Source organism: Neohortaea acidophila, assembly GCF_010093505.1.
Source record: "Neohortaea acidophila strain CBS 113389 unplaced genomic scaffold BDY17scaffold_11, whole genome shotgun sequence".
Lineage (NCBI taxonomy): Eukaryota > Fungi > Ascomycota > Dothideomycetes > Mycosphaerellales > Teratosphaeriaceae > Neohortaea > Neohortaea acidophila.
In genome coordinates this window covers 94,310-121,115 of record NW_022985520.1, presented here as the reverse complement: position 1 = coordinate 121,115, position 26,806 = coordinate 94,310, and the positions used below count along the sequence as shown (strand labels likewise).

Here is a 26,806-nt window from a genome sequence, read left to right as displayed (position 1 = left end):
GTAAAGACGGGGGATCGACAGCCTTGCGCCTATCATGGAGGCTGGTAAAATTGAAGATGGGATTTACTTTCGCTAGGGGTGTTGTGCATGTCGCTTGCGAGTATGCACGAGAGTGAGATGGATTGAAGAAAGGGGCCGGGGGCAAGGTTTGGAACCTACGAAGCGAATGACGACCGCGATATCGTACACAGCGAAAGACGAGCCTCCTCACGTTCCGGCGCGGACGAAGGGATCTAGTTCTGTGCCGGCGTGCCCACAGTCTGCGTATCATTCTTCATCCACACCACGTCGCTCATGCGCGACGCCGGCGTGACGCTCAAATCCGGGATCCGCAACCCCTCAATCGTCCCCTGCACGACAGTCTGCTGCGGCGCGAGCAACTTGAACGAGCCCGTCCAATTCGCGGGCCAAGCGGGCAACAGCCGGATTTGCGTGTTGTTGTGCGCGAAGGTCTGCAGCAGTTGCTCTTGCAGGCCGATGGCGCCGCTGCCGTAGTGGTTGATGTCTGGGGACCAGTCGTAGTTGGGGCCTTTGAAGGCGGAGAAGCGGTAGGTCGTCGAGTCGGCGAAGCGGTAGATGGAGTTTGTCGTTACGAGGTCGGTGAGGCCCATGCGTGCCCACCAGATTTGATCTTGGCGCCAGCCGCTGCGGAATGTAAGGTCAGTCTCATCGGCAGCTGGTGTGGATGGAGAAACGTACTAGGGTGGATCTCCGTGGAAAGAGCCGGATTCGCTGTCGTTGAAGTATGCGTCGTATGCGTAGGACAGATTGGTCGGCTGTCCGAGGCCGTACTCGCTCCACGCTATCCACTGCATCAGCTTCGACTCAACTCGGAACACGGAGGGGAAGACTCACGGAAAACAGGGTACAGTGCCACCGGCTCGGTATTTTCAGTGAAAGAGTAGTTCAGCGCGGGGGCAATGCAAGTAAGCGCTGTAGCGAGTCGTTAGCAACAAAGTCGTTCAGGTCTCCTCTCTATTCAGCACAGGCTTACATGTAGCACCCGGGCACGGAATCAGTGGCGTCTGAGGAACTCGCGCCCGATATTCCTCATAGTACGTCGTGTTCCCCTTGACGTAGTCGACGCCACTATCCAAGAGATCGGTAATGGTGCGCACAAGTCCCGACACGGTAGACGCAGGGTTGTACGCGAGTTTGTACGTCTCCGCCCCCGAAGCGGGATAGATGATCAGAGTGCCATTCTTGAGCAAGCCGTTGCGCTTCTGGTAGAATTCGTCGTACCATGCGAGCTGGTACTCGACGAACGGCAGCCACTCCTGGATCGAGTCGCCGTACACGGACTTGTACAGGATGATCTGGTCGGCGAATTCGTTGGCCGTGTCTTGCAGCCAGGAGAGGTAGTTGTTGAAGTCGATGCCGTCGGGGTAGAGGTATGTCCGCGTCTCGTTGGCGCTGTATTCTTGCGCGTCGTACTCGTAGACATTTGGGAGGCCTGGGATCAAGCTGTCAGCACTACACTTTGGGATGTCTTAGATTCTGTCAAGTCTTACCAGTATTGTCAATCTGCTCTGAGGTGAGGCCGACATCAAGACCAAAATACAGCTGGCCGAGCTTCCGGTTGTTGGGCGAGATATTGTTGTAGTAATTGAACTCCTCTGAAGAGAAAAGTCCGCAAGTACATGCAGTAAGCAGTGCAGGTAGCAGTCATACGGTGCATAATGTCCCAATCGCCCGTCTTCAAGAGCGGCCAGTACAAAAGCCGCTGGTTCTGCGCCGTAAACGTGCCGCCAGACCACTTGCGATAGTCAGGCGTGAACGGCGTGTCCGACTCAACGAGCACCGGATCGAAAGTGAAGAGCCCGCCGTTGAAGCGCGTGGGGAACTTCCCGTACGCATTGCATCCCATCATGTACCGGAAGTACTGGTAGTTCTTGCCGACTTGGAAACCGGGGTCCGAACCACCTGCATCCGGGTTGATGATGATCCACGAGCGGTCCCAGAAGGCGTTCCACCAGGCGATGGTCGTGGAGTGGACTTGCTTGGACAATGCTTTGGTCTGAGAGACTAGTGTTGATGTCCAAGAGCTCACGTCTGTAGTCTGGTTCTGCCCGACGCCGACGTACAAGTCAAAAGACTTGGACATTGTTTTGGAGACGAGGTTGAACGAGGTGTAGTTGGTGCTGATGTATTTGCCCTTGCTGGTCTTGCCTTTCTTCAGCTGCGGCGAATACATGAACACTCCGAACTGTGATTATCGTCAGTGAGAGATTGTTGGGTCAAAGCAATCGCACCTACTGTATTGTTTGTCATGGGGTTGAAGTATGACTCCGGGTCCTGCAAACCCTGCTGCTTGATCTGGAAATCGAATAGAGGAGCCTCCGTATTGTGGTGGTAGCTCAACACGCCTCCATCGGCATATTCAACGGTATCGGGATACTGATATGGAAGGGGAATATATTCCGGGACATAAATCACACCCCAGGACGTTTGCTCTGCACCGGAGGGTTAGACAAGAGATCACCATCGCTCAGGTAGAAACTTACGCTGCTCGTTCTCAACCATCGTATATCCGCTGGTCCGCCACGACTCCAGACCAGCAGTCAAGTTCATCGGAGTATCACCTTCGAGCTCCACATGGATGCCAGAGGTGCTCACATCGACCCACATGGTGAGGGTGGTGTTGTAATCGCCCTGGAACGTGATGTATCCATCGATGATATTCAATCGCTGCTCGAACATGCTGGAATTGACGGCGAATGGATTGGGATCCATGGAGAGCCTGACTCGTCCGAGCTTGAGCAGCGAATTGTTCTCGTCGAACGCAGCATTCTGCGCAATGTAGAAATAAATGTATCCTGTAATGCGTGGTCAGATCTAGTTCTGTGAGATGATGGACCGCACGACTCACCAGCCTCGGCCCAGACGTTAAGGCCAACACCTCCTCCGCCCAACGGCATGGAGCCGGCGGAGTTCTTGCTCTGCGTCTTCCACACATTGTCGTACCCAATAGGAAGCTGAATGGCGCTGGCGACAGACGCAAACGCCGCCGCAGCGGTGGAGGCAAGAAGGGTCCACTTCATCCTATGCTCCGCTTGTTCTGCTTTGCTGCAAGAGCCTGCTCGAAAAGCAAGAGGCCATGCGAGCCGACACGCACGATATATATATGGTTGTAGCACAGGAGACGATCATCATACCCCACACGACGCTAGAGAAGGCTACGTCGAAGTAGAAGAGGGGGCCGCCGGCGGGATGTGGACATCGGCCCCGGTAGTAGGGAGCCTTGCTGATCATCGTGCCCGAAAGCGCATTTAGGCGATCCGCATGGCTAAATCGGTTGCGTGGAAGCGCTGGCCCTGCAATTTCCGTGCAGAGTGTAAGAGGTACGAGGAGAGCGAATGCAGTCGTCACATTCGCGGGGTAGGCCATTCCCGCCCTATGCAAGCGGATCAGCGGCTCCTAAGGTTCGCGCGGGAGAGTCGGCAGCCTCGCGCATGGGAGATCTGCGCCAATTACGGCGAGATGGAAGTCGCACGCACGTGGCAATTCATCCGAATAATTCATCCGTATGGATGGAACGGTAGAGATGACGTTGAACGCTCGTCTGGCATGAAACATTGGTGAGATCCCATAGCGAGACTGGATGTGCTGAACGACTGCATTCTTTCATCATAGCGACAGATAATTCTTTAACATGTATCAAAGACGGACTTTCTCAGATTTGTCAAGCAAGAAGCGTGATGATGTATACCAAGGGAAGACCAAGTAGTGGTATTGCGTAGATCTCGAGCCCATCGGGACAATCAAGCCTTGAAGGGAGATCGCTTCTTGACTGGGTCGCCGCTGGACAGGCCAGAGGGCTTGTCAGTCTGCGAGTCCCACTCGCCAAGGTGCGTGATGCCACTGCCACTGCCGGCGGCGGTGTCCTCTCCCTCCACGGTGTAGCTGGCGTTGGACGGCTGGGCGTAGATGGAGATGTCGCACGACTGCCCCAACACCGGGGTAAAGACCTGGTTGAAGAGAGCAGCGGCAGCTTGTGCGCCGGCCTCGACTTCGTTGGGCGCCGCGCTGGCGAGAAGGGTCAAGCCCAAGCAGCCGATTTCCTCGGGAGCTTCGGGGATGGAAATGTTGAGGGGGACGAACTCGCCGTTCACGTTTGCACCGAGGGGCTGCGGCTTGAACAGGAACAGGTCGCCGATGTCGCCGAGCAGGTCGACCAAGGAGTACGAGTCCGGAATGCGGTACCAGTTGTATGGGAAGGTCTCGTTCAGGTAGAAGGAGGCGATGTTGCTGAAGTTGGGGAAGTCGGGGTCAGTGCCGTTGGGCAGCGGGCGGGTCAGAAGAGCGCGCGTCGCGTAGACGACGGCGAAGTTGCCGCCAAAGGCGAACTCAGGGTTGACGGCGCGGGAGTATTCCACGGCATCGGCCGCGTTGTTCTTCATGGCTTCGATGTTGAAGAGGCCGTCTCCGTAGTTGTTGGCGTCTTCAACGGCCTTGTTCCAGCGGGAGATGTTGAAGGAGTGGTCGTCGCCAAAGTAACGGTCCCATCGCGAGATGGATGCATCAATCTCAAAGAGACCGTGTCGGTCAATGCCAAGCGGGGGAACGCCGGGGATGGTCTGGGGAACAAGGGGGCTTGCACCGCCGATGGTGTACTTTCCGGTAGGGATATCACCACCGGCAAGCAGGCCGAGGGCGCTAAGGAAGATGGCAAGGTCGTAAGAGATGGAGTAGGCAATCTGGACGGCATTGGCAGCCTCGGCAAACGAGGTAACACCATTGCGGGACAAGTAGCCGTGGTTGGCCAGAGTGTTGAGTGTCGGGCAGACGCCACGGATGTCGGTGGGGCCGGGAGGCTGGTACTGATGCGCAGGGTCGTTGCCCGGGATAGCCTGCTCGCCAGATGCCTGGGGTGTGGGGACATCAAGGCCGGCGAGGATGCCAGTCAAGGGGGCGAGAAGGCCTCCCAGCAAGCCACGCTCTTCCACATGGCGCTTGTGGGCCTTGGGTGTGAGGATAGGGGCATCGATGTCGACATCTTCATCGCGTTCCTCCAGGCGGGCGCGGAGATGTTCACGAGCAAGATCGTGTTGCGCCGAGCGAGGGACCAGAGACCCAAGGCCGAGAGGAGAGAGGATCTCGGACAGAGGGTCGAGAAGAGGGGGGTCGTTGGCCTGACGTTTAGGGGTCAGGGAACCAAGGCCGATTGGAGACAGGAGGCCCGAGACAGGGTCGAGGACTGGCGGGTCGTTGGCCTGACGTTTTTGACCGGGTGCGCCAATGCCCTCACCACGCTTGTACTTCTCTTCGAGGTCGGGAGGGGCCAGTCCACGTTTCGACAGCTCTGCCATGGGGCAAAGAGCCGCGGCCGTGGAGATGTAGGCGCACAGGAGTGCGCTGGAGATATGCATCGTGAAAGATGGATGAGTAAGAAGCGAAGTAATAAATGCGGTAAACCAACTCAGTGACTTTGAGAGGAAAGCAGCAGGAATCGAGAGGAATATCGACGTCTTCTTATACATTCATCGCGCTTGGAAGTCGATCTGACCTGTCTTTCCGCATCGCTATGGGCACGCAATTGTTTGTGAAGCACGCCATTGCATATGTCAGAAGCATGTGAGTAGATCGACGATGGGTGTCAAATTGAAGGATATCTCAAATAGAATGACCCCAGTGTGATGTCGCGCAAGGCTCTGACGTTGTGCTCAAGTGAACACGCCATCGCAGGCGGAGCCTCACCGTTGGGTAGGAGATGAGCGATCATCGACGACATGCCGAAAGGAGAAGACTCGGCACGTAGACATACCAATAGGACGCGGTGGAAAGCTCCGAGTGCGTGCTCGCGGCTACACGGCTGGGTAAGCAGCAATGCACGAGACGCATGTGGCTCAAGCGAGGAGGTGAAGTCAGAAAATACCTGCCGAGTCGGGGCAAGTGGCCGGTGCGGCGAAACTCTAATACCGAGCCCGTTGGGTGGAGGCTGTCAAGAACATCATGTCTCCATCCAAGCACGCAATATCAGTGCAATGGGAAAGCGCTGAATTGTCACCCGCGCCCCGTTGCAGCCACACTGCGGATGCGCGGAAACCTCACTTTCAACGGGGATCTGCATTGTCGCAGCCGCATCTTCCGCCCTCACCTCCTGGACTATTGAAAGCCTGATGCCGTGTATCCTAGCCTCTTCGCATCTAGTTATGAGGATCTGCAACACGCCATTTCGCGCCAGTCAGGCCATCAGCACGGGACAGTCGTTGAGAAACGCTCCGGCAGTTGGGATTAAGACTTTGACATACGAGCAGAGCGATAAGAGAGCGCTAGGCCGACGAGCTTGTGTGTTTGGCAGCCGTTGCATCCCAATGGATCAGTGTAATGACGAGAGCGCAACATACACAATGATGCATTCGACTGGACTCCTCTAAAGTTTTGGGCGTTAGAGTTATTTCCGGGTGCATGAATTGGATCTCCATGCATTGTCGGTCGGTTCGAGCCGTCCGAACGAGCTGCAAAGGCGATCAGTACATAAAATGATCGACGGAGTTAAATGGCAGCCTAGGGGCCGGGCCGGGTGCAGCGCAGTGGCGTGCTAGGACAACCAGCCCCATATACTGTGGCGACCATGAGGTTGTTGGCTGCACATTCGGAGGCTATCCCAAGCCTCCTACGCAGCACGCCCGAACATTGACGTCAACTTCCGTCCATTCCACAGGCGGCGGACGTCACAACTCTCCGCATAACATCGCGAGCGTAGCACCAAAGCAAAGCATCCAGTGCCCCATACCGATAGCGCATCCATTTTCGGGCAGTGCATCAAGCCCATACAACACCCGACCTGACTGCCGTCCCGTCACGCCATTTTCTTCAGGGGCTCGCATGGCTATTGCGGCCTTGATCCATGCGTTGTTCGGACCACGGCTGCAGGTCCGGTAGTTAGTTTCCAGCTCTCGTTGCCAAGCCGTTCGGACGGAACCTCGAGCGAGAGTGCTTTGTCTTCGGCATCAGCTGCATCCGTCGGTCAGGGGCAAGGCCTCCAATGACATTGGCATTGCTCTAGAGAGCAATGACATAGATGACGTTTCGCCGCGATGGACCAAGATTCGATGACCATTGCACAATCTGGGACTCGAAGCGTGGAAAGTGTGGAAACGCACGACTAGGCTTCGAACTCGGCGAGGGTGCCTACCGAGGGGGCAGCTCCAGTCCATGCCGGTGGTCCAAGTTCGTCAGGCTCGTAAACGGTGACGGAATGTATGGGCATGTTCGATCGAGCGATGCGGCTTCTCCCAGCTGCTAGCTGTGCACTCCATCGGAAAGATTCCGGGCAAAGTGCGAGTAGCGGCAGTATAACACACAGCTGATACAGGCGCTGGGCTGATTTGTGAAAGCGAGAATGCTAGATTTGCCGCTGGCATTCGTAGAAGGATACCGAGGCGTGCAGTGATGCTGCAGGCCACGACAGTCACCCCCAAGGTTGTTGCGATCCGTGCTCACGACGAGGATCGCATGAATGCAACAATTTCATCCACTTTCTGCACTCCATCGCCAGTCCGTATGGTACGGGCTTTGTCGCGCAGAGATGACATTGGTATAAAGAATTGATGATGACGGCTGGGCAACGCCATGGCGCCGACGTGGCGTTGCCTCGGCATAGTCGCAGCAGGACAGCACCCACGTAACGACGTGAGACGGCTCTAAAGCTAAACGCGACCTCACATCCCATACCGCTGTATCTCTCGGCCATCTATAATTCCTCATGTCATCTTCCGCCATAGAAGCAATCGACCGCGAGCACCCTGCTCTCTCGCGCCTGCCGCCTTGGACGCTGGAGAAGCTCTCGCCCAATGCCGTCCGCCTGATCAAACAAGTCCACCACTTCGTTGAGACGGAATGCATTCCTGCGGAACCCATCTTCAAAGCGCAGCTGGAGCAGTATGGGCGATGGAAGTCGCCGCCGCTCATTCGCGAGTTACGTGGCAAGGCCAAAGAAGCCGGCCTGTTTAATCTCTTCCTTCCGAAGACGTTCGGCCATCTGAGCCCTGGCCTCACGAATCTGGAGTATAGCTGTTGCGCCGAGATTATGGGCCGCTGCTACTGGGCGGCGCAGACGATGAATTGCCACGCGCCGGATACGGGTAACATGGAGCTGCTCGCCAAGTACTGCAATGAGGAGCAAAAGGAGAAATGGCTTATGCCTCTCCTGCGCGGCGAGACGTACAGTGCGTATAGTATGACCGAGCCCGACAAAGCGACCTCCGATGCTACCAACATTGCTTGCCGTATCACGCGCGATCCCAACGATCCCGAGACGCTGATTATCAACGGAAGAAAGTTGTACGGCAACTGCAAATGGAATGACGAATTGGGATTCTACATCCTCATGGCTTGCAGCGATCCAGACAACCCCGATCCGTGGAAGCGACACAGCACAGTCATCGTACCAAAAGACACCCCAGGCTTCCGCATGATTCGCAATCTGACTATCATGGGGTACGATCACGCCCCCGACGGACACGGAGAATACATCTACGAAAACGCCCGGGTTCCGGCGAAGAACATCATCCTGGGAGAAGGACGGGCGTTTGAGATTGCGCAGGGCAGGCTGGGTCCCGGGCGAATCCATCATTGTATGCGATTGATTGGTCAGACGGAGAGAGCGTACGAGTTGGCTTTGATCCGCGCCACCGATCCCCGAAAGAAGCCAAGAGGCAAGTTGATCGGCGAGTTCGACTCCAACATTGAAAGGCTGGCCAATATGCGTCTACGTCTCGATAGTCTGCGGCTGGTTGTGCTGAACGCTGCGCATACCATGGATGTGTACGGGAACAAAGCTGGGCGGTACGCCATTGCACAAAGCAAAATTCTCGTTCCGGAGATGGCGGTGAAGATTATCGATGAATGTATGCAGATGTATGGCGGCCAGGGTCTGACGCAGCATAGCCCGCTGCCGGAGATGTGGACGTATGCGAGGTTTGTGAGAATCGCTGATGGACCGGATGCTGCACATCGACATCAAGTGGGTCGTGATGAGCTCAAGACGGCATCTCGCATCAAGAAGCGGCATGATGAGTACCGCAAGACATGTGACGAGTTGTGTCAAAAGTGGAAGGTGAAGATTGATACTCGTGATAGTCATCTATGATGTGCGTAAGATGCACGTTGTCCTTCGTCTCCAACGCAGTTCATACGGGAGCGTCTTCGTGGAAGCTGGCAAGTCTCCGCACTGGAAGGAGTCAAAACTGCTTCGCGGCTCTCTCTCGGTTTCCAAGTCGAGAAAATATGCTGCTCATCTCGGATACTCCGCGATGATGGACTGCAATGTCGTGGCCTCTCGGCTGGTGATGACCAAGTAGTCCATCCGTCAGGATGGGGAATTTTTATCCCTCACGCGGCTATCATTGGCGCGCGTAAGGCTGGGAGAACTCGCCTAGCCCGCAGACATTGGGTCTGCATTGTCGTTTCCAGCATTTCCACGCCTCGTGCTCGCCTTGGACTGCCTAGTCGCCCCAACAGGCCATCGCTTCTGTGCACCGCAGACTCCACACTGCTTCACCGCGACATTGGCGTGCGCTTTCTTCTGGTCTTTGGATCGGTTCTCCACGAATGCTTGACAACTGCTTCCATCGACGAGAACAGTAGAGCATCGCTTGCAGATTGAATGCTTCGTATTATGGTCCAGACGGATTTGAGATTTTCGGGCGACTTGTTTGAGGTGAGAAGATAGTCTTGATCCGGAGGAGAGGGGCGATGATCTAGCAACCGGAAGGGTGTTGGAGTCTGAGCTTGGTCCAATGAGATTTGGCTTTCCTCGTCCATTGATGTTCCTGACAGTAATAGAGGAGGTTCGAGCGCTATCTTGTATTCCTGGATTTCCATCTTCGAGCGTCGCCGCAGAATCGTTTTCACGATTCGCAGTCACGCCAGTTTGACTCGTCAGATATGTGGCGACTTGGTGTAAGTAAGCCACTCGGGCGCGGAGATGCTTGTTTGGAGCACCATCTCCAGCCTTTCCCTTTGCCATGCTGTACTTCTTCGATCATCACATCGTGATGCCCGTCGTGAATGTCGGACTGGTGTGACTGAGGCATCAATTGACGAAGTGCAAGTGAAGCGAGGCTTGGCGGCGCTAGCTGCGGCCGCTCCCGCGTTCCTGCCTCCCGTCGCGCCGCATTCGTAAAAACTTCCAACGTTGCCTCTCACTGTTTCCCCTCTTACATCCATCCCACCACCGTCGCACCACCCGCTACTGGATCGCCGCATCGTGTCACTGCTGACACAACCATTAGTCTCTCTGCGACCTTCACTCGGGGCTCTTTGCATTCCCCCTTCCCCTCCTCAACCTTTCTCCCGCGCCTCACTTCGAGAGCCGCGCTCCTCCAAACAAACACCCTTCACCACCTCCACACACTTCATTCACCATGTCCGCCGAAGAAGACCTGATCGATTACTCCGATGAGGAGATCCAGCCCACCGAAGTCGCCACTGGAGCCGCGGGCGCGACCAACGGTGAGAAGAAGGGGGACTTGACGGTCTCGGGCGCAGCCGCCGAGAAGGCCAAAGGATCCTACGTCGGCATCCACTCGACTTCCTTCCGCGACTTCCTGCTCAAGCCAGAGCTGCTCAAGGCCATCACTGACTGTGGCTTCGAACATCCATCCGAGGGTTAGTCACTTGCTTATATCCACCCCTCCTGCTTCTTCAAGCTTTCGAAACCGAGCGAGGAGCGTCTGTCATCCATACATCCGGCAAAATCATCGTAAGATTATATACACGGGGCGCGCACTCCTCACCGAAGCCGAGTCCCAATCGCACGGAGGCCATCACAAGGGTGGGAGAGGGAGATTTGAACGATGGGCCCGATGACGTGTGGTGGAGGGTTTTGTGACGATTTGAGACAACTTGGCTGCTCAGTCGGATACCACATCCCTATCAGGCTTGCATGCTCTCCGCATGACGAGAGTCTCGGAGGCTGCAAATGGCCGAGTAAGCCCACGGGCTTACGATCGGGCTTGGATGCCTGTTGCACACCTTTGCTTGAATCGGCAATACGTATCAAACGCAGACGGACACGACATGGAACAGACAGACGCTCCTCGCTGGACGAATCGCTTTTGCTTCAAACGCTTTGGACGATCGAACTCTAACATTCCCTTTCACCACAGTCCAGCAAGTCTGCATCCCACAGGCCATCCTCGGTACCGATGTGCTCTGCCAAGCCAAGTCCGGTCTCGGAAAGACTGCAGTGTTCGTGCTCAGCACCCTCCAGCAAATCGAGCCTGTCGCCGGTGAAGCGTCGGTGCTGGTCATGTGCCACACCCGCGAGCTCGCCTTCCAGATCCGCAACGAATACCAGCGCTTCAGCAAGTACATGCCCGAAGTCAAGACCGCGGTTTTCTACGGTGGAACCGACATCAAGGAGAACGAGAAGCTGCTGAAGGACAAGGAGACCCACCCTCACGTCATCGTCGCCACCCCCGGTCGTCTCAACGCGCTTGTCAGGGAGAAGAAGCTTCGTCTGGGCAGCGTGCAGAGGTTTGTGCTGGATGAGTGTGACAAGATGCTCGACCAGATTGGTGAGTTGGAGATCCAGCGTCCTTCATCCACCTATCCTTTACTGACCTCTGAAAGACATGCGCCGTGATGTACAAGAGATCTTCCGCGCCACCCCGACGCAGAAGCAAGTCATGATGTTCTCCGCCACCCTGTCCCCAGCCACTCGCCCGGTGTGCAAGAAGTTCATGCAGAGCCCCCTCGAAATTTACGTCGATGATGAGGCGAAGCTCACCCTCCACGGTCTGCAACAGTACTACATCAAGCTGGGCGAGGCGGAGAAGAATCGTCGTCTCAATGACCTTCTCGATCAGCTGGAGTACAATCAAGCCATCGTCTTCGTCAAGAGCACCGTTCGCGCTACGGAGTTGGACCGCCTGCTCCGCGAGTGTGGCTTCCCGAGTGTTGCTGTTCATTCTGGTGTTAGCCAAGAGGAGCGGTATGCTGACTGTCAATTTCCTACAAGACAAATACAGTACTGACAATCTTCCACAGCATCAAGCGTTACACCGACTTCAAGAACTTCGCACACCGCATCTGCGTGAGCACGGATGTCTTTGGCCGTGGTATTGATATCGAGCGCATCAACGTCGCCGTCAACTACGACATGCCCGACTCTCCCGCCAACCCCGGCGCGAGCGACAAAGACAGCCTCGCCCAAGCCGCCGACACGTACTTGCATCGTGTGGGACGTGCCGGCCGCTTCGGAACCAAGGGTGTTGCGGTCAGCTTTGTGAGCACGGAGAGGGACGAGCAGGTGCTCAAGGCGATCGAGGCCAGGTTTGAGAAGAAGATTGAGGAATACCCGGAGGGAGGCCAGGGAGTGAACGTGAAGGGCGACTAAGCTCGCACGCATTGGAATCTGCTGAGACTGTCATGCGATGCCGTGAGCGTCGGGACGAATGAGACACGGAAACCGGCGTCTTCCATAGGTTGTACTTCTAGGCATGGAAAAGCTCCATTAAAGTGCTTGTCATGCGAGTCTACTCTTCCCTATCTTTATCAGTGTTCCAGAATGTGAATGTGCAGCCCAGCCCGGCCAGTCCAGGCTCGCGCAGGCTTAGTCATCCACTCCGCGCTTCTCGACGCGAAGCGACGTGAACTTGAAACTTTTGAAACACTGCATTCACTTGACAATTGCAGGCGCGACCGTCTGCTTGTTCTTTTAGCATCCTTCTTTTGTTTTTGTGTGTGATTCTCCCTCCTTCATAATCACCTCAGGCATCACGAGTCTTGTCCAGCCAGCAACACTCTCATCTCTCTGGCCCAAACATCCTCCTCCTCCCCACGATGCAGTCTGGATTTCGTGGTTTCCGCGGCATGCAGGTCCACGCGGTGCCCGACGCAGACCGTGCAATCGATGCCTCCGGCCGCAAACTGCCATGGGGCTACGACGTGGACCCTTCAGCAGCAGCAAGCCCGGAGAGGCGTGAACCCGTCGAGAAGGGGCCCTTTGGACGAAGTCAACGGCGGAGCAGAAGCGGCTTGACAAGAAGTCGGAGTAGGACGGCCGAGCCTAAGAGGGAGGAGGACCGCATTCGCACGGAGCAGTTGGCGGCGGAGGATGCGGTGTTTGGGGGGCTGCGGAAGGTGGTCAAAGAGGAGGAAAGCACTGCGAGGGGAGGACGCGAGGCGCTGACGGAGGTGGATGGGAATGCTGTTTCGCAGCCGCGAACACCGGCCCGTGAGACTGGCGAGCAAGAGGCTACAGAGGTGCTGCTCTTTGGCTTCGCCGACGAGTCCCAGTGGGCAGCTATCGATTTCTACGAACGCGTCTCTGGCGGCAGTATTCTTGAGGACTACGAGCGCCACGCACCGACTCAGCGAAATGACATCTCCCGCAGCCTGAGTCGGACCGGTCGTCGACACAGTCTAAGCAGAGCAGCGCTCAAGAAGAAGAATACCTTTGCTGGTGGTAGCCATTGGATTAAAGTCACCTTCAACTCGAGGGAGGCGGCGGAGTTGGCTTGTGCACGCTCACCTCATATCATCAAGGGGAGCTTGGTGTACGCAGAGCCATGGCAGGGCCGCGGACCGGGAAGAGACGAACACATCCCCGCCACTCAAGCGGGGGCACAGATTTCTGATCCGACCCTCCCATCAACCTTCTCGAGAAACACGGCCTTCCTAGAAGGCAGTCCAAACGGCTCATCAACAACAGCCACCTCCGCCACCGCAATGTCAACCCCAGGCCCCTCATCACGACGCAACGCAGACGCAGTCCCCGACCGCCAACTCCCCTTCCAACCATCCTCAGCCCTCGCCGCAACACCCGCACCCCAAACACCAGCCACCGCCCGCCGCAGAGGACGGATAGAAGGCGCCACCCCCGCCCGCGTCCGCCCGGCAGATCTCGCCCTCCTCCCCAAACCCCCGAAGCAAAGCTGGAGCGTGTGGCTCGGTACGAGCGAGGTCATCGGCTCCTCCGTCCCTAAGAGGGAAGACGGGAGTTTCGATTTCGACCGCGCGAGTCTGTACTGGAGGATCTTCTACTTGCTGGATGGGTGGTTGGGAACGGACTTTTGCGGGATGAAGATTGATTGAGGTCGTCACACCTATGCGATGACGGTGGATGATGAGCTTTGCCGGCTATAATGAGTACCGTACAAGAACAACGGCCATACCGCGTCAATAAGTAATCTCACTTCTTGTCCAAATAGCTCTCCCCCTGCGCCTGCCGCCCTTCCCTCGCAAGCGAGTACTGCTCCGCCGCACTCTGCAGCCTCGCAGCCTCGCTTCCCTTCTCAAGGTGCATCTCCTGCCCACTAATCTCCTCTTTCGCCCGCCTCTCCAACGCTCCTTGCAGTTGATCCCGATCTACCGTCCCTCCGCTCGCGTCGACTTCGCGGGATACGTTCCTCTGCCCTGCGTTGAGGTCTGTCGCTCCGGAGGATTGGGCTATGGCTGATGCTAGTTTGCCTTGGGCTCCTGAGACTTCGTTAGGGTACCGCTGTTCTTGGTATGTTCGGGAAGGGAGGGAAGAGTGTTTACCTGCGAGATGCTCTTTCGTTGCCTGCGACTCGTTGGACGCTTTGGCGTTGATTTCGTCTTGCTTTAGATCTGCGAGCAGCGCTTTGTCTGTGGCGTTGGACATTGTGGCGTGCGTGGGATTGGGAAGGAGGATTGATGACGTCGATGTGATAAACAGCACTAGACTCGACGAAAAGGATTACTTGCAAGTTGTAGAATGGAATGTGAACGCTCATGTAGTAAATGTGCATGTGGGTGTAGGGCACCCAAATAATCAAAACGTCATGCATGCTACGGATTTGGGTTTGACAGCCGCGCTGTGCCTGTCGATCAATTTCCTGCGGTCGTTTGGTCTTGGGCTTTGATTGTAACCTCCAATAAACGTCAGTCGTTTGTATGTGTGCGTTTGCTACTCACGCAGCCGTGTAGCTGAATGTTCGGTCATACGTCTAACTCGCTCGGTAGGTTGAGGAAATTGTCTAGGAAGGTCCATGAGTTGTCGTCCAGTGTCGATGAAGGTAAGCTGTTCCAGTCCATCCACTGGTCCTCGGGCATAGATAGGGCTGTAACCTGCGTCGAAGATGTCTGCCATGCTCCGTTAGTGGTTGTAGAAGTCGCGTTTCCCTCTCCGTTGGGTCCATTTCGGTGCACGCCGTTGCTCCGCGCGGAACTAACACCTCCAAAGCGCTGAGATATCGCGGACAAGAGCTTCATTACTCGACCAGCATAGCGACTCTGACGATTCGCCGACGCACACACCTCCTGCGCCCGCTGGAGAAGCACCAAACTCGCTCCAACATCCAAAGACACCGGCGTAGAGGCTTGATTACCCACACACAGCACCATAGACAGCACGGTAATACCAGTCAAGAAATCATGCCAAACGAGCGTGCTGTTGAACCACCTCTCGCTCTCAAATTGCCCGCCGGGGAGCAAGTCCCTGTAAATATCGACGAAATAGCTGACGAGATTGGTAGCCGCTTCGTAGCAAATGCGAAGACTCGGTTCGTGGCCTGTGACGGCGAGTTTGCGATGTAGCACGCAGCGGCAGATTTCGTAGCAGAAGAGGACGCAGAGGCGGGTTGTGATTAGGGAGGGCGAGTCGACGATTGCTTCGCTTATTGGGCGGGGTTGGAGGATGGCGGGGAGGGATTGGTAGGCTGCGTTGAGCTCAGTGTCTAGTCCGTTGTTGGTTTTGGATGATGGCGGTTCTGTGCTGAGGCTTTGTCGGAGTATTTTCTCGAAGACGGCCATGAGGGCTGGTTGTGGGTCAGTTTTTCAAGTAGTAGGACGGAAGAACGATGGGGATGAGTAGAGAGAGACTCACTATGCTTCGCTGTATAGAACATGATACGTGTGACTTGATGGCCAGGTCTAGCCGGCGGTAAGGTCTCGGTATCCTCATCAAAGTCGCCATCTTCCAGGTGATGCGGTATCCACGTGTCCCAAGTCGGGTACTGGACATTGCTAGGAAGGCCAAGGGCGAAAGAGATCAGAAGATCGAGCTGTAAGCACAGCGACCACGTCCGTCGCCGCATCTCTCGCTCAAAAACTGACATCCCGAGCGATGACGCTTCTCGATGGTAACCGCTGCTCGTTGCCAAGCGAACGACTGATGCCATGATCATGCCGTGGTCGGGAGTGATATCCAGCGAATTGAAAGCCCGAGCCTGTGCGAATAGGACGAGGGCTTCGACTGCGTATGGTTGCGGATTGAAGTACTGTCCGATGGCTAGACACTGGGCAGATGCAACACTGTAGACGTTTGGATTCGTCACAGTGTCTGTACGTGGTCGCAGTGCAGTATTGGCGACGTGACAGACGGAGAAGAGCATCGAAGTCCACAGCGGCGGACTACTTCCAGGATCTTTCCAGAAACGTTGATATCTTTTTTTAAAGTGGCCAGCATGGACAACAGGCGCGACAATCGAGCTCGCTCGAAAGTATGCACCGACCAGCGCATCAACTTCCTGTCGTGGAGGGAGGTAGACTTCCAGAAGTTGAGCATAGGACAAAGGCACTGCTGCGCCAAACAGATATTCCGTGCCGTCTTCTCCAGTTGTATCAGATGCAGTGGGAAAGGGATTAGATTCCGGGCCGGCGATAACATTCCGCAACTCGTCGATATCTTCGAGCATAGCCGACCAGTGCGTCGGACCGCTGTACGTGAGACCACCCGATGGCAGCACTGAAGTCTGCATCGTGGAGTCCAAAGAGTCATCAGATGGCTGCTGCGACGGCGTCTGTGATGGCGGCCCATCATTACTGCCCGTGCTCTGAGAAGCAGCGAACTGCTGCACCAGCTCCTCGAGATGCTGCAGCTTCGCCTCCGCCTGCTTGCGTCGCTCCCGCTCACTGGCAGAGCCGCGAGCGAATCGCTCATACGTACACGACGCTGCATCGCCTCGCCGCACGCAGCTGCCGCAGGGGACATTGCGGTCGCATTTCTGCTTTCGATTGCGGCATTCGGTACAGGTGAGCTGCTCGCGCGTTCGAGTGATGGGGCGACGGGACGGCGTTGTCATTGTGGGAATTGCCAGACATTCATTTTCGTATGGCAGCACTTTGGCTTCGCTCTTCGATCAACGGGGTGATGTGAAAGGAGAAGGAACGGGTGAGTGGACGCAAGAGCTGAGAGGGCTTACGCTTCCCAGATAGGAAATCAAGCGGGGCCATACAAGGATATCATCAGATGCTATCGAGAGAAGACTACAGTTGCAGCTTCATCGCAAAGAATCGCCAGTGTTTGGAACGGGCAGAAGGAGAGCTATTCACGTTTCAAGAGCAGCATTACCGGGTGAAGACCATCATGTGTGCTGCATAATGAGAGTCCGACAAGTCTTTCCTCCATCCCAAAGACACTTCTACAGTCGCCCAGCGATGTCAAATAGGACAATTATCTATCGAGGTGTTGCCGAGGCCCATGGAGCTGCGGAGGTTATTGCTTCGCAGTAGCCATTGATACGGCCACGTCCTGATTGCCCTGCAACTGACTGCGCCAGGCTTGCCCGCTTTGAGGATATGCATCGAAGACAACGCGGGCTGCGACCTCGTGTCTGGCCAATGGCGATGCCCTGGATAGATGCAGCTGGGATCCCGCAAAGAAGCTATACTCAAGGAGTAGTCAGTATCCAGCAAAAGACTCAAGGGTGCAGTCAGTGATGTCCATGTTTAATCGTCCATGTTTACCCCGGGTATTCGCCATGATTCGGCAAAGGGCAGCGGATGTAAGAGATGGGATGGGTTCACACTCACTACCGCGATGCGAAGAAAATGATTATGAACGACACCCTATGAAGCCTGCCATATGTAGCACCTGTCATATCCACTAGTAACCAACTTCTCAACCCTCGACCACCCTCCACACTCGTCCAGTAACATCAAGTCAAGGTGGAAGAGCCCCAAAACGAGGACGATGTCTGTCCGAGGGAATTCGACCATTGTATTTCAGGTGGTTATTTCAGCCTCGCCCACGACAACCGAGTTCACCTCCCCGCAATAGCCATTTCCAACGGTGACTATCGCGCCATTACCATTAGAGAATATGTCGCCGGCGGGTTCGCATTCGACTGTCACTGGGTTGGCGGTCTGGTTGGTGCAGACGGCGTTGGTCAGACCCAGCGTAATCACGAGGCACACTGCTCCAGATGGGCTGTAGGGATCGGAGGAAAAGCCCCACGCTATCGTGCCGTGCGGGTCTGTTACAGCATAGACGCAACAGTCGTATGCGGTGGCAATGACGGTCGACTCGTCAATCCCAACTAGACTACTGTCACCGGCAAAGCCGTCGAAGTAACACGGCGCACCAGCCACAGGGGCCTGATTGGCGATGTTGTTTGATGCGCAAGCGGCGTACGCGGTAGAGGTGTATGAGGTTGTCACGTGCGTCTTGGTGACAGTAGTCTAGGAAGGGAAGGTTAGAGCATGCCATGATGCTAGGGTCGCGCAACGAACCGTTGGGAGATGCTTCGAGGTCTTGACGACGGTCGAAGTGGTAGTCTGGGTGACGGTGGAGCAACGCGGCGACGGCTCCCACGACACACATTCACAAGCAGTGGCGTATCTGCCTCCGAAGGGCCCAGACTGGTGGGCTCTGCCTTTGGCGTGATGTTTGTGTTTGGCGTGGTGATCGCGCTTCGCCACGGGACTTACGGCCACGGTTGTGACGGCAGTAGTGGGTGTGGGTGTGGGGCCGTCGTTGGCACCAGGTACCGTGTCGTCGACAGGACTGAAATACGCAGGGGCCGTCACAGTCGACACGGTCTCCAGAGTGGACGTGGTGATCGACGTAGAGGTGACTGTGGACCTGGTTCGTTGCAGGAACGTTGTCAGCGTGGTTTAGAGTGGATGGCACGCGTCACGTACTTGGCCGACGAGGTTACTGTGTGGGTGATGGTGGCAGTAACTGTGCACGGCGTGTACGACGTCCTTGTCGTTGTTGGAACTCCGTGAGCCGGTGGGTAGTTGCCGTATCCGGTGTAGCAGCGCGAAGGACCCGGTGCTCCATCCTGTGCTGATGCCACTGCTGCCAGAGAGGCAAGCTGGGCCGCAAAGGCAATGTAAAGTCGCATGTTGGATGGATGAGCTCGGAGAGGTGCGTAGGGAGCGAGGGAGAATGGAGCATCACGCTTTCACCCGGGGCGACATTGGCGATTTATTAAGGGACGGACGCGTAAACACGAGATCAGCCAAAGCGCCACCAGGTGGTCTAGTTGCACCCCCATCATGCAGCTGAATATCGATTTCCCTGAAGTCTTGCAGGCGGAGTCGATTCCAGCCTATGACAGTTCTCACATTTCTACTCCGCGGAGGTGGCTGTTGACTTCGACCGATCCAGGAAACACTAATCTCCTCACCCCCCTATTCCGCGCAAACGTGCCGCCGATCCGCTCGGTAGTGGTCTTCCAGGCCGCATGGCGCCTGCATTGCCCTCGTATTCGGCTCTCGAGCTGGTTTGGGGATATACATTGACGCCCGCACGTTGTGTGACCGCGGACTGGCCAGTGCGTGCCATTGCTGTGTAGGTGCAGCTTGTATTCAGCAAGAAGTCTCAAACGCAGGTATAGTCAGTGTCCAGCAAGAAACCCAAGGGCTGTAGTCAGTGTCCGGCAGAAGAGCCAAGCGGTGCAGTCTTCATTGCCTCCATCTTCATTACCCCGGGTATTGGCCATGATTCGGCAAAAGACACCTCGTGTACGGTGATGATGTACCTCCCCCGCCGTAACCCCTCACATCGCCAACAAGGGTCCGCACTGCACTTCTGCACGCCTCCGCCACAGAAACTCAGTTGCAGCACCTTTCTCAATCATGCAACTCTCACCCGCAGTGGACGCCTCATCAACCATGGAACTAGTTGGCGATTTCCCCATCAAAGATAAAGTCGTGGCCGTGACCGGAGGTGGCTCCGGTGAGTTGGGGCAGCCGTCCACCCCGCATTGTTGGTTGATGCGAGCTAACGTCGAGAGTATAGGCATATGTGCGGCTTTCGTAAAACGCTGCGCGGATCTAGGCGCCAAAGGCGTCGTTAATGGCGACCTCCGCATGACGCCCGATGCGGAGAAATTGTTGAAAGATTCGCCCAATGTCGTCTTTCAGAAGACCGATGCCACGAATTGGGCCGACTTGCAGAATCTCATCACCGTGGCGAAGGAGAAGTTTGGATCGACTCCGGATATTTGTTGGTCACCGCATTCATGAAATCGTGGCGTTGGCGTACTGATCGTTCTCACTACATTAGATGTTGCTGGTGCGGGAATTTTCGAGCCACCCAAAGTCTCGTCGTTCTGGCATGATCCGGAACAGGACAACCGCTACCGCACCGTCGAAATCAACCTCAATCACCCGCTGAAGTTCACTCGAATGGCCATGCGGGCGCTGGTATCCGAAGACAGGAAAGGCGTGGTCCTGCCTATTGCTTCCGTCGGCGGCATCGCAGGAACATATCATTGCCCGCTTTACATCGCCACCAAGCACGGCATCATCGGCTTCGTCAAATCAATGAAACTTGCCGAGAAGTACGAAGGCGTCAAGATCGTCACCGTTTGCCCTGGTGCGGTCGACTCGGGCTTGTGGGATAAGGACAAGCGTGAACAGGTCAACTTCTCCGCCATGGAATCGTTGAAGCCCGACGATATTGCCAGGGTCATGATCGATCTCGTGCAGGAGGGCAAGTACGTTGGCGGTACTTGTATGGAGGTTATGCCTCGGGATGGTCCCAAGACGAGAGGTATGATCACTGTGATCACTTGCGTGTATGACACGCCTGCTGACTATCGCAGTCATTCCTGAATGGAACATCGATCCGCCCAAGGGTGGCTCGACCAGCTTGGTCGATGGAACGAATGAGATTCCGCCTGCTTTCCGCGAGGCTAAGCGTGTCATGGATGCCGAGAGAGGGACGGCCAAGAAGTGAGGAGTGCGTGACTTGCTGGTAGCACCAGAATGTAGTCTTCACATCAAATGAGTACTCAATATGTCTGAGCAAGGACGCGCTCTCATTGGTCAATGGGCGAGTGGCAAGGCTTCGGCCTGCTCGGCTCGTGCCGCTGCAGGGTGGTTGTGCGCTAGCGGCGTTCCTGGACGGCGTCACTTCTGACGAGACACTTTTGGAGATTCTATTCGTGTGCGAGCGAGTGTTCATTTGAGCCGCCTGGTCCTTGCAATCTATACATACACCGATCCTCGTCGAGTCCTTGCTCTCTCCTCACCAACATCGGTGCAGCCGGTATCAAATCCGGCCGGAAACGTGGGAAAACCATCTTACCAACACACCCAACATGATTGCACGGTAACACGAGACTCGGCGGCCGCACAGCCCGCTCTCGCAATACCCCATTAGCCTCCTCACACGTCGAAACGCACATCCTAATATCCACTCCCAATGGCATCCTCCAAAGAGCCCAGCCTCGCGCAAATCGCGCAGTCCCTCTTCCGCGACGCCCTCAGCAACATCATCCACGACACCATCCTGCACCGCCACCGCGACCACAAACTCACCCTCATGTCCCTCGACCCCACCACGCGCCTCCCCATCTGCGACACCTGCAAACTCCCCCGCCTCCTCGACCCCCCCATCGCGGCTTCCGTGCGAGGCGCCTCCTCCCCTCCCCCCGCCAGCACAGTCTACTGCGACAGGAAGCCGTGGTGCCGGCGAACAGGCTTCGACATCTACGGCAACCCCTTCCCAAAAGCAGACGTCACAGGCCGCCCGCCGACGAAGAAAGAGCGCGAAGCAGCCAAAAGCGGGGGCAAACACGACGGCACGCCCGCCAGCGCAGACGACGGCACGGCGCCCCCCTCCCCTACAGCAGGAGGCGACGACGCCGACCGCAAACTCGAAAAGGGCGAGAAGAAGGCGTCCAAGATTGACGAAAAGCTGCGCAAGGGCGAGTACATTCCGTGGCAGACGTGTCCGAATTGCAAGCGCAGTCTGCTCATCACGCGCTTCGCCAAGCATTTGGAGCAGTGCATGGGGCTGTCCGGGCGGGCGGCGAGCAGGAACGCCCTGGCGAAGATGAATGGGCACACGCCGGCGGGAAGCCGGGGTGGGACGCCTGTGCCCGAGGGCAGTCAGGGCGGAGGCGAGGACGACGAGGAAGACGAGAAGATCAAGGGCCCTGGAGGGGTGAGGAAGAAGGTGTTGAAGAAGGGGTTGAGCATCAAGTTGAAGAAGGAGCTTCCTTCCAAGACGGGCTCGATGAATGGGAAACCTGCACGCCCTACTTCGTCTGCGGGAGGGGAGAATGGGAGTAAGCGGGATTTGGATGAGATGCTGCTTGGTGAGGATGGGGATGACGATGATACGGTGCATGTGAAGAAGCGGCAGAAGATGCAGCGGGTTGCTAGTACTGCTTCTTTTGCGAGTGTGAGCGAGGCGATGGAGATGGAGCGGTCGGAGAGCCAGGATGGGAGTTTTGTGGGCGAGGAGCTGAGTTTTGGGGATGATTGATAGCCATCTACGTTGGTTTGCATTTGAGGCATCGGGTAAGGGAGTATTCAGATTGCACAATAGCCTACGTCGGAACGTGATTATGGGCATGTGGTCATTGGTCATTTCGTGCTCTATGCAAGTATATTGCGCTGCTTCCCTCTTTACATCCCCAAGTGAGCTTGTTGAGGAGCGCCCGAATGCACCGCCAGGATTCTCCGATGTCGTCTTCCTTCTCTCATACCGGAGCCAAGTCTTGATCTTCTGCTTTCACTGCCCGCATCGAATGCCGTATGAGCAGGGTTGGATCATATAAGACACTGCGCCCGACTCCTTTTGTCCGACGCTTAACCTCCACGTCACGTGCACTCATCTACGCAGTTCCCATCTGACCCGGACACGTATTGGGCGCGGTAGTCCAGCCCGTCAACCGATTCGCAATATCAGAAACATAGCATGCCGTCGCGCCCGCCGCCTCGGACAAATTGCCGCTCTTGGGGATGTAGCCGCTGTTGTACACGCGCGCCGCTTCGTACGGATTGCCGTATTGGTTTAGCAGCTGCACCAGGCCTTCGCCTTTGTCGGTGCCCTGCACGCCGTCTTGGATCATGGCGAGGATGGAGAGTTGACTGTGGCTGGGGTTGTAGGAGTGGCCGTCGTGGGATTGCATCAGGCCGGGATTTCGGACGCCGGAGTAGGAGGTTGTTTGCCCGGCATGTACGCAACCTCCGGACTGTTTGGCAATGTGCATTAGCGAGGGTATATGAGGGAGGGTCCAGAGGAAATGTCTCTTACCTCTTGGAGGATGACGGCCAGGATGAGGCGGTGATCGACCAGGGATACGATTGAGCGATTGCGGATCGATTGTGCAATGTACTCGATCTCTTTTGCTCTGCACGTGGGGTGTCAGGTACCTGCTGGAACAATGTGAAAGAAGAATCACTCACGTGTCATCCGCGCCATCGCCCAAAGTGGTGCAGGAGCCGGAGATGGTATTGAGGTTATTACTCCACATCTTCTGGTAAGACATCCATTTGGTGTTGTTTGGGAAGTTCGAGGCATCGCCGGAGTAGTAGGTATAAGTGTCCTCTCCCGCGCCAATACCATCATGCGCAACCGGAGATCCGTGGACGGCACCTCCACTAGCAAAGGCATTTACGTTGGTAACGTTGGCGAAGGATTGAGTGTAGCTGAAAGGCGAGCCTTCAGTCTCAGCGACGGAAACACCGACGACGACGGCAATGATGACCACCACGGCGGCAATGACGGAGCTCGCAACGATAATCTTCTTCCGCCCCGTCCACCGATCCCACGTCTTGCTCTTCCATCCTTTCACGCCGCGCGGAGGGTATTTGGAGTCGAGGTAGGTGGCGGGTACGGCGGGTTGGTAGGCGGTGTCGCGATTTAACGGGGCAGCATCGTCTTCGTGGGCGTGGACGGGTTCGTAGGAGCCCAGGTTGACGGCTGACTCTGACGCATCGAGGTTTGGGTTCCAGTCGGGGTCGTCGAGCCGGTCGTAGCCTCCGCTGTAATAGCGTGACATTTGGAAGGGATGTTGTTGAGTCTAGGAAATGAGGGCAAGGAAGAGACGGTGAGAATGGATGGAGGAGATGAGCATGCCTTGGAGTAGATGTGATGATTTCGTGGAGGCCTTCACGAAACCCTGAATCTGTGGAGCAGTGAAGACGTCGTTCTAAATTTGAAACGCCCCTAAGCCCCTTCCCAACGCCTCGGCGGCGCGTGGCGCTTGGGTTATGTAAGCAGAATCCGTCGCGAAACAACCACGACTAGCACATCGACACTTCGGCCATCATCACTCCATCGATTTGCAGCCAGTCGCATGTATTGAGCAGACAATGAAAGCCTTGCTTAACTGCAAGTCTATTACGACAAGTCTTCAGAGTCTACGCCCTGCGAAGATGTGCAGGAGTCCCCACCGGCGCTGTATGCTGGCCACCATTTACCCACGAAGCCGCACGCTCACAGTCGAAAGTAGTACTCATGTAGCTATCCTCTGTGGAATGACCTCCGAGCGCTTCTTCCACGCCCGGCATTCCTCACTTCTCTCCCATCTCACATATCGCAGCCTTACCCGATTCCCGCGGCAATCCACCTCCGGTTTTAATGTGGGGTAACACGTTCGTGCCGACGTCGGTTGACATCACCGCATTATTTCCCTTTCCTCCTGTTCTAAACAATCTTTCCTTGCGTAAATCTCTCGAATCATCAAAAGCAATCAAAATCAGACCACCATGGGCTACGAAACTAAGCTGTTCATCAACAACGAGGTTCGTTGGCAGGCTCATAACGGTCGGAGAGCAACGTTTTGACACACCCCACAGTACGTCGACTCCAAATCCGGCGAGAAGTTATCGGTGCGCAGTCCCCAAGATGGCTCGCTCGTCGTAGAAGGTGTGCAAGCCGCCGGCGAGGCAGACGTCGATGCCGCCGTTGCTGCCGCCGAGGCCGCCTTCAAGGTATGGCGCAAGTGGAGCGGCCCGCAGCGTGCAAAGGTCATGATGAAGATGGCCGACCTCATTGAGCGCGACTCCGAGAAGCTGGCCAAGCTCGAGACGGCGTGCATGGGGCAGCCCATTACCGTCGCTTTGAAGTTCATGGCTAGCGTTCCTCCGTATTGGAGGTATTATGCTGGCTTTTGCGATAAGCTGCAGGGCGAGTCGTTCCCTGAGGATGGCGATTCTCGTGTCAAGATTACTCAGTATATGCCTTTTGGCGTTTGGTAAGAAGTCCGTGCAGAGTATCGATTTGAGTCAATGGGCTAACATGGGTGCTCCCCTCAACAGTGCTGGCATTGGTAAGGGTCTTGAACGAATCCATCATCAGCCACAGCGCTGACTTTTGACACAGCTGCCTGGAATGGTACTCACGTCACCGCCTGCAAGAAGATTGCTCCAGCCATCGCGGCGGGCAACACCTTTGTCTTCAAGGCGTCGGAGAAGTCTCCCCTGGGTGCCATTGCGCTGGGCGAACTTGTCAAGGAAGCCGGCTTCCCACCCGGTGTCATCAACGTACGTATTCACCCCTTTCCTCGAATGGCTCCGTTGACACATTCTAGATTGTGTCCGGCGGCGGTACCACCGGCTCCCTTCTTGCGTCTCACATGAAGATTGGCAAGATCAGCTTCACCGGAAGCATTGCGTCTGGCCGCAAAGTCCAGCAAGCCGCCACAAACTCCAACCTGAAGCGTGTGACCCTTGAACGTAAGTCTGCCCTGCATCGGTCTTCCAATGTCATGCTAAATCACTCATCCAGTCGGCGGCAAGTCCCCCGCCATCGTCTTCAACGACGCCAACCTCGACAACGCCCTGGCCATGAACTCGCAAGGCTTCCTTGCCAACACCGGCCAGATCTGCGCCGCATGCAGCCGCACACTGGTGCAGGAGAAGATCGCTCCCGAGTTCATCAAGGGCCTCAAGGAGAAGTTCGAAAACATGTCGAGCGTCATGGGCGACACGTCTGACCCCAAGACCGCTCTTGGCCCCCTAGCCGACCAGGCGCAATTCGACCGCGTCATGGGTTTCCTCGAGAGGGGCAAGAAGGGCGGTGCGCAGGTACTGACCGGTGGTGTGAGGAAGGGAGAAAAGGGCTGCTTCATCGAGCCGACCATCTTCCTCAACCCCGATGCTAGTGCTGAGATCTACACTGATGAGATCTTCGGGCCGGTGCTCAGTATCAAGACGTTCAAGACGGAGGAGGAGGCGATTGAGTTGGCGAATGATACGACGTATGGTCTGGCTGCGTCCATCTACACCACTGACGTTACTCGCGCTATGCGTGTGAGTGCGCTCTTGGAGGCTGGGACTGTAAGTGGCGTCCTTCTCAAGAATGTGGAATCATGTGCTAACGACGACAGGTGACGATTAATGCCCCGTACGGCGGTCTTCTCAACGCTCCGTTCGGCGGAATGAAGATGAGGTCAGTCCTTTGAGATCCATGTGGATTGTACATTGCATGAGAAATGCTGACTTTCTCGCAGTGGTATTGGCCGAGAGTCCGGCAAGTATGGTTTGATGGACTGGCTCCAGGCCAAGGCTGTCGTGTTCAAGTGAGTCCCGCTCATTCTTGCGAGACCACCAAAGCCCGTTTGCTAATTCTTCTTTAGCATGGCCGTCCCCAGCGCGGACTGAGCAGCGTGACCCACGGAGGAAGCTTCTGCAGCCTTGCCAATTACTGCCAAGAATGAGAACAAAAAATCGATTCTGCCCACAAGACCTGCGCCTTACTTGATCTTTCTCTACTTTATCGCTTGATTTCGTGCACCTCCACCAAATATCGCCCATTGACCAGACTTTGCCGATCGTTGCCAGCCTTGTGCATGTCGGCTGCTTGCTGCGACGCGGCGGACAGCCGAGCGCGGGGAAAAGCGTTGCATCACCAACCATGCTT

General features: G+C 56.1%; 13 protein-coding genes across 13 annotated transcripts; 6 read left to right on the top strand and 7 right to left on the bottom strand.

The window, feature by feature from the left end:
- Window positions 1–233: 233 nt before the first annotated feature.
- Window positions 234–3,041, bottom strand: BDY17DRAFT_318808 (uncharacterized protein; the record flags this gene model as incomplete). Its single annotated transcript, XM_033736225.1, has 10 exons — window positions 234–260; window positions 285–645; window positions 700–802; window positions 856–933; window positions 995–1,453; window positions 1,512–1,616; window positions 1,672–2,206; window positions 2,257–2,453; window positions 2,505–2,816; window positions 2,870–3,041. The coding sequence occupies 10 exons, from the start codon at window positions 3,039–3,041 to the stop codon at window positions 234–236; spliced, it is 2,349 nt and encodes a 782-aa protein (XP_033585948.1).
- Window positions 3,042–3,761: 720 nt separating this feature from the next.
- Window positions 3,762–5,309, bottom strand: BDY17DRAFT_327353 (uncharacterized protein; the record flags this gene model as incomplete). The annotated part of the gene is made up of 1 exon (XM_033737659.1): window positions 3,762–5,309. The coding sequence occupies one exon, from the start codon at window positions 5,307–5,309 to the stop codon at window positions 3,762–3,764; it is 1,548 nt and encodes a 515-aa protein (XP_033585947.1).
- Window positions 5,310–7,648: 2,339 nt separating this feature from the next.
- BDY17DRAFT_303757 (acyl-CoA dehydrogenase family member 10) lies at window positions 7,649–9,112 on the top strand. The gene has a single exon (XM_033734633.1). It carries the CDS (start codon window positions 7,709–7,711, stop codon window positions 9,092–9,094), a length of 1,386 nt encoding a protein of 461 aa, XP_033585946.1. The 5' UTR covers window positions 7,649–7,708; the 3' UTR covers window positions 9,095–9,112.
- Window positions 9,113–10,015, bottom strand: BDY17DRAFT_303756 (RNAse P Rpr2/Rpp21/SNM1 subunit domain-containing protein). The gene has a single exon (XM_033734632.1). The coding sequence runs from the start codon at window positions 9,971–9,973 to the stop codon at window positions 9,380–9,382; it is 594 nt and encodes a 197-aa protein (XP_033585945.1). The 5' UTR covers window positions 9,974–10,015; the 3' UTR covers window positions 9,113–9,379.
- Window positions 10,016–10,143: 128 nt separating this feature from the next.
- On the top strand, window positions 10,144–12,473 carry BDY17DRAFT_303755 (P-loop containing nucleoside triphosphate hydrolase protein). The gene is made up of 4 exons (XM_033734631.1): window positions 10,144–10,614; window positions 11,115–11,525; window positions 11,581–11,941; window positions 11,998–12,473. Exons 1-4 carry the CDS (start codon window positions 10,371–10,373, stop codon window positions 12,344–12,346), a joined length of 1,365 nt encoding a protein of 454 aa, XP_033585944.1. The 5' UTR covers window positions 10,144–10,370; the 3' UTR covers window positions 12,347–12,473.
- A 319-nt stretch (window positions 12,474–12,792) lies between these two features.
- BDY17DRAFT_257445 (uncharacterized protein) lies at window positions 12,793–14,046 on the top strand (the record flags this gene model as incomplete). Its single annotated transcript, XM_033731685.1, has 1 exon — window positions 12,793–14,046. One exon carries the CDS (start codon window positions 12,793–12,795, stop codon window positions 14,044–14,046), a length of 1,254 nt encoding a protein of 417 aa, XP_033585943.1.
- Window positions 14,047–14,139: 93 nt separating this feature from the next.
- BDY17DRAFT_303750 (uncharacterized protein) lies at window positions 14,140–14,700 on the bottom strand. The gene is made up of 2 exons (XM_033734630.1): window positions 14,494–14,700; window positions 14,140–14,430 (listed from the first exon to the last, which is right to left on the bottom strand). The coding sequence occupies exons 1-2, from the start codon at window positions 14,594–14,596 to the stop codon at window positions 14,144–14,146; spliced, it is 390 nt and encodes a 129-aa protein (XP_033585942.1). The 5' UTR covers window positions 14,597–14,700; the 3' UTR covers window positions 14,140–14,143.
- On the bottom strand, window positions 14,701–17,060 carry BDY17DRAFT_303749 (uncharacterized protein). Its single transcript, XM_033734629.1, has 2 exons — window positions 15,800–17,060; window positions 14,701–15,731 (listed from the first exon to the last, which is right to left on the bottom strand). Exons 1-2 carry the CDS (start codon window positions 16,995–16,997, stop codon window positions 14,914–14,916), a joined length of 2,016 nt encoding a protein of 671 aa, XP_033585941.1. The 5' UTR covers window positions 16,998–17,060; the 3' UTR covers window positions 14,701–14,913.
- A 671-nt stretch (window positions 17,061–17,731) lies between these two features.
- BDY17DRAFT_348932 (uncharacterized protein) lies at window positions 17,732–19,043 on the bottom strand (the record flags this gene model as incomplete). The annotated part of the gene is made up of 3 exons (XM_033738151.1): window positions 17,732–18,375; window positions 18,427–18,778; window positions 18,838–19,043. 3 exons carry the CDS (start codon window positions 19,041–19,043, stop codon window positions 17,920–17,922), a joined length of 1,014 nt encoding a protein of 337 aa, XP_033585940.1. The 3' UTR covers window positions 17,732–17,919.
- A 772-nt stretch (window positions 19,044–19,815) lies between these two features.
- On the top strand, window positions 19,816–20,884 carry BDY17DRAFT_327346 (15-hydroxyprostaglandin dehydrogenase; the record flags this gene model as incomplete). Its single annotated transcript, XM_033737658.1, has 4 exons — window positions 19,816–19,879; window positions 19,943–20,149; window positions 20,210–20,698; window positions 20,751–20,884. The coding sequence occupies 4 exons, from the start codon at window positions 19,816–19,818 to the stop codon at window positions 20,882–20,884; spliced, it is 894 nt and encodes a 297-aa protein (XP_033585939.1).
- Window positions 20,885–21,085: 201 nt separating this feature from the next.
- On the top strand, window positions 21,086–22,511 carry BDY17DRAFT_303746 (uncharacterized protein; the record flags this gene model as incomplete). The annotated part of the gene is made up of 1 exon (XM_033734628.1): window positions 21,086–22,511. A coding segment is annotated over exon 1 (1,064 nt), but the record flags the coding sequence as incomplete, so codon positions are not given.
- Window positions 22,512–24,068, bottom strand: BDY17DRAFT_303744 (uncharacterized protein). The gene is made up of 3 exons (XM_033734627.1): window positions 23,347–24,068; window positions 23,195–23,291; window positions 22,512–23,132 (listed from the first exon to the last, which is right to left on the bottom strand). Exons 1-3 carry the CDS (start codon window positions 23,940–23,942, stop codon window positions 22,773–22,775), a joined length of 1,053 nt encoding a protein of 350 aa, XP_033585937.1. The 5' UTR covers window positions 23,943–24,068; the 3' UTR covers window positions 22,512–22,772.
- Window positions 24,069–24,589: 521 nt separating this feature from the next.
- BDY17DRAFT_271541 (aldehyde dehydrogenase) lies at window positions 24,590–26,635 on the top strand. The gene is made up of 9 exons (XM_033731952.1): window positions 24,590–24,687; window positions 24,742–25,139; window positions 25,204–25,214; window positions 25,268–25,428; window positions 25,476–25,620; window positions 25,673–26,223; window positions 26,274–26,335; window positions 26,397–26,465; window positions 26,523–26,635. The coding sequence occupies exons 1-9, from the start codon at window positions 24,652–24,654 to the stop codon at window positions 26,545–26,547; spliced, it is 1,458 nt and encodes a 485-aa protein (XP_033585936.1). The 5' UTR covers window positions 24,590–24,651; the 3' UTR covers window positions 26,548–26,635.
- Window positions 26,636–26,806: the final 171 nt, after the last annotated feature.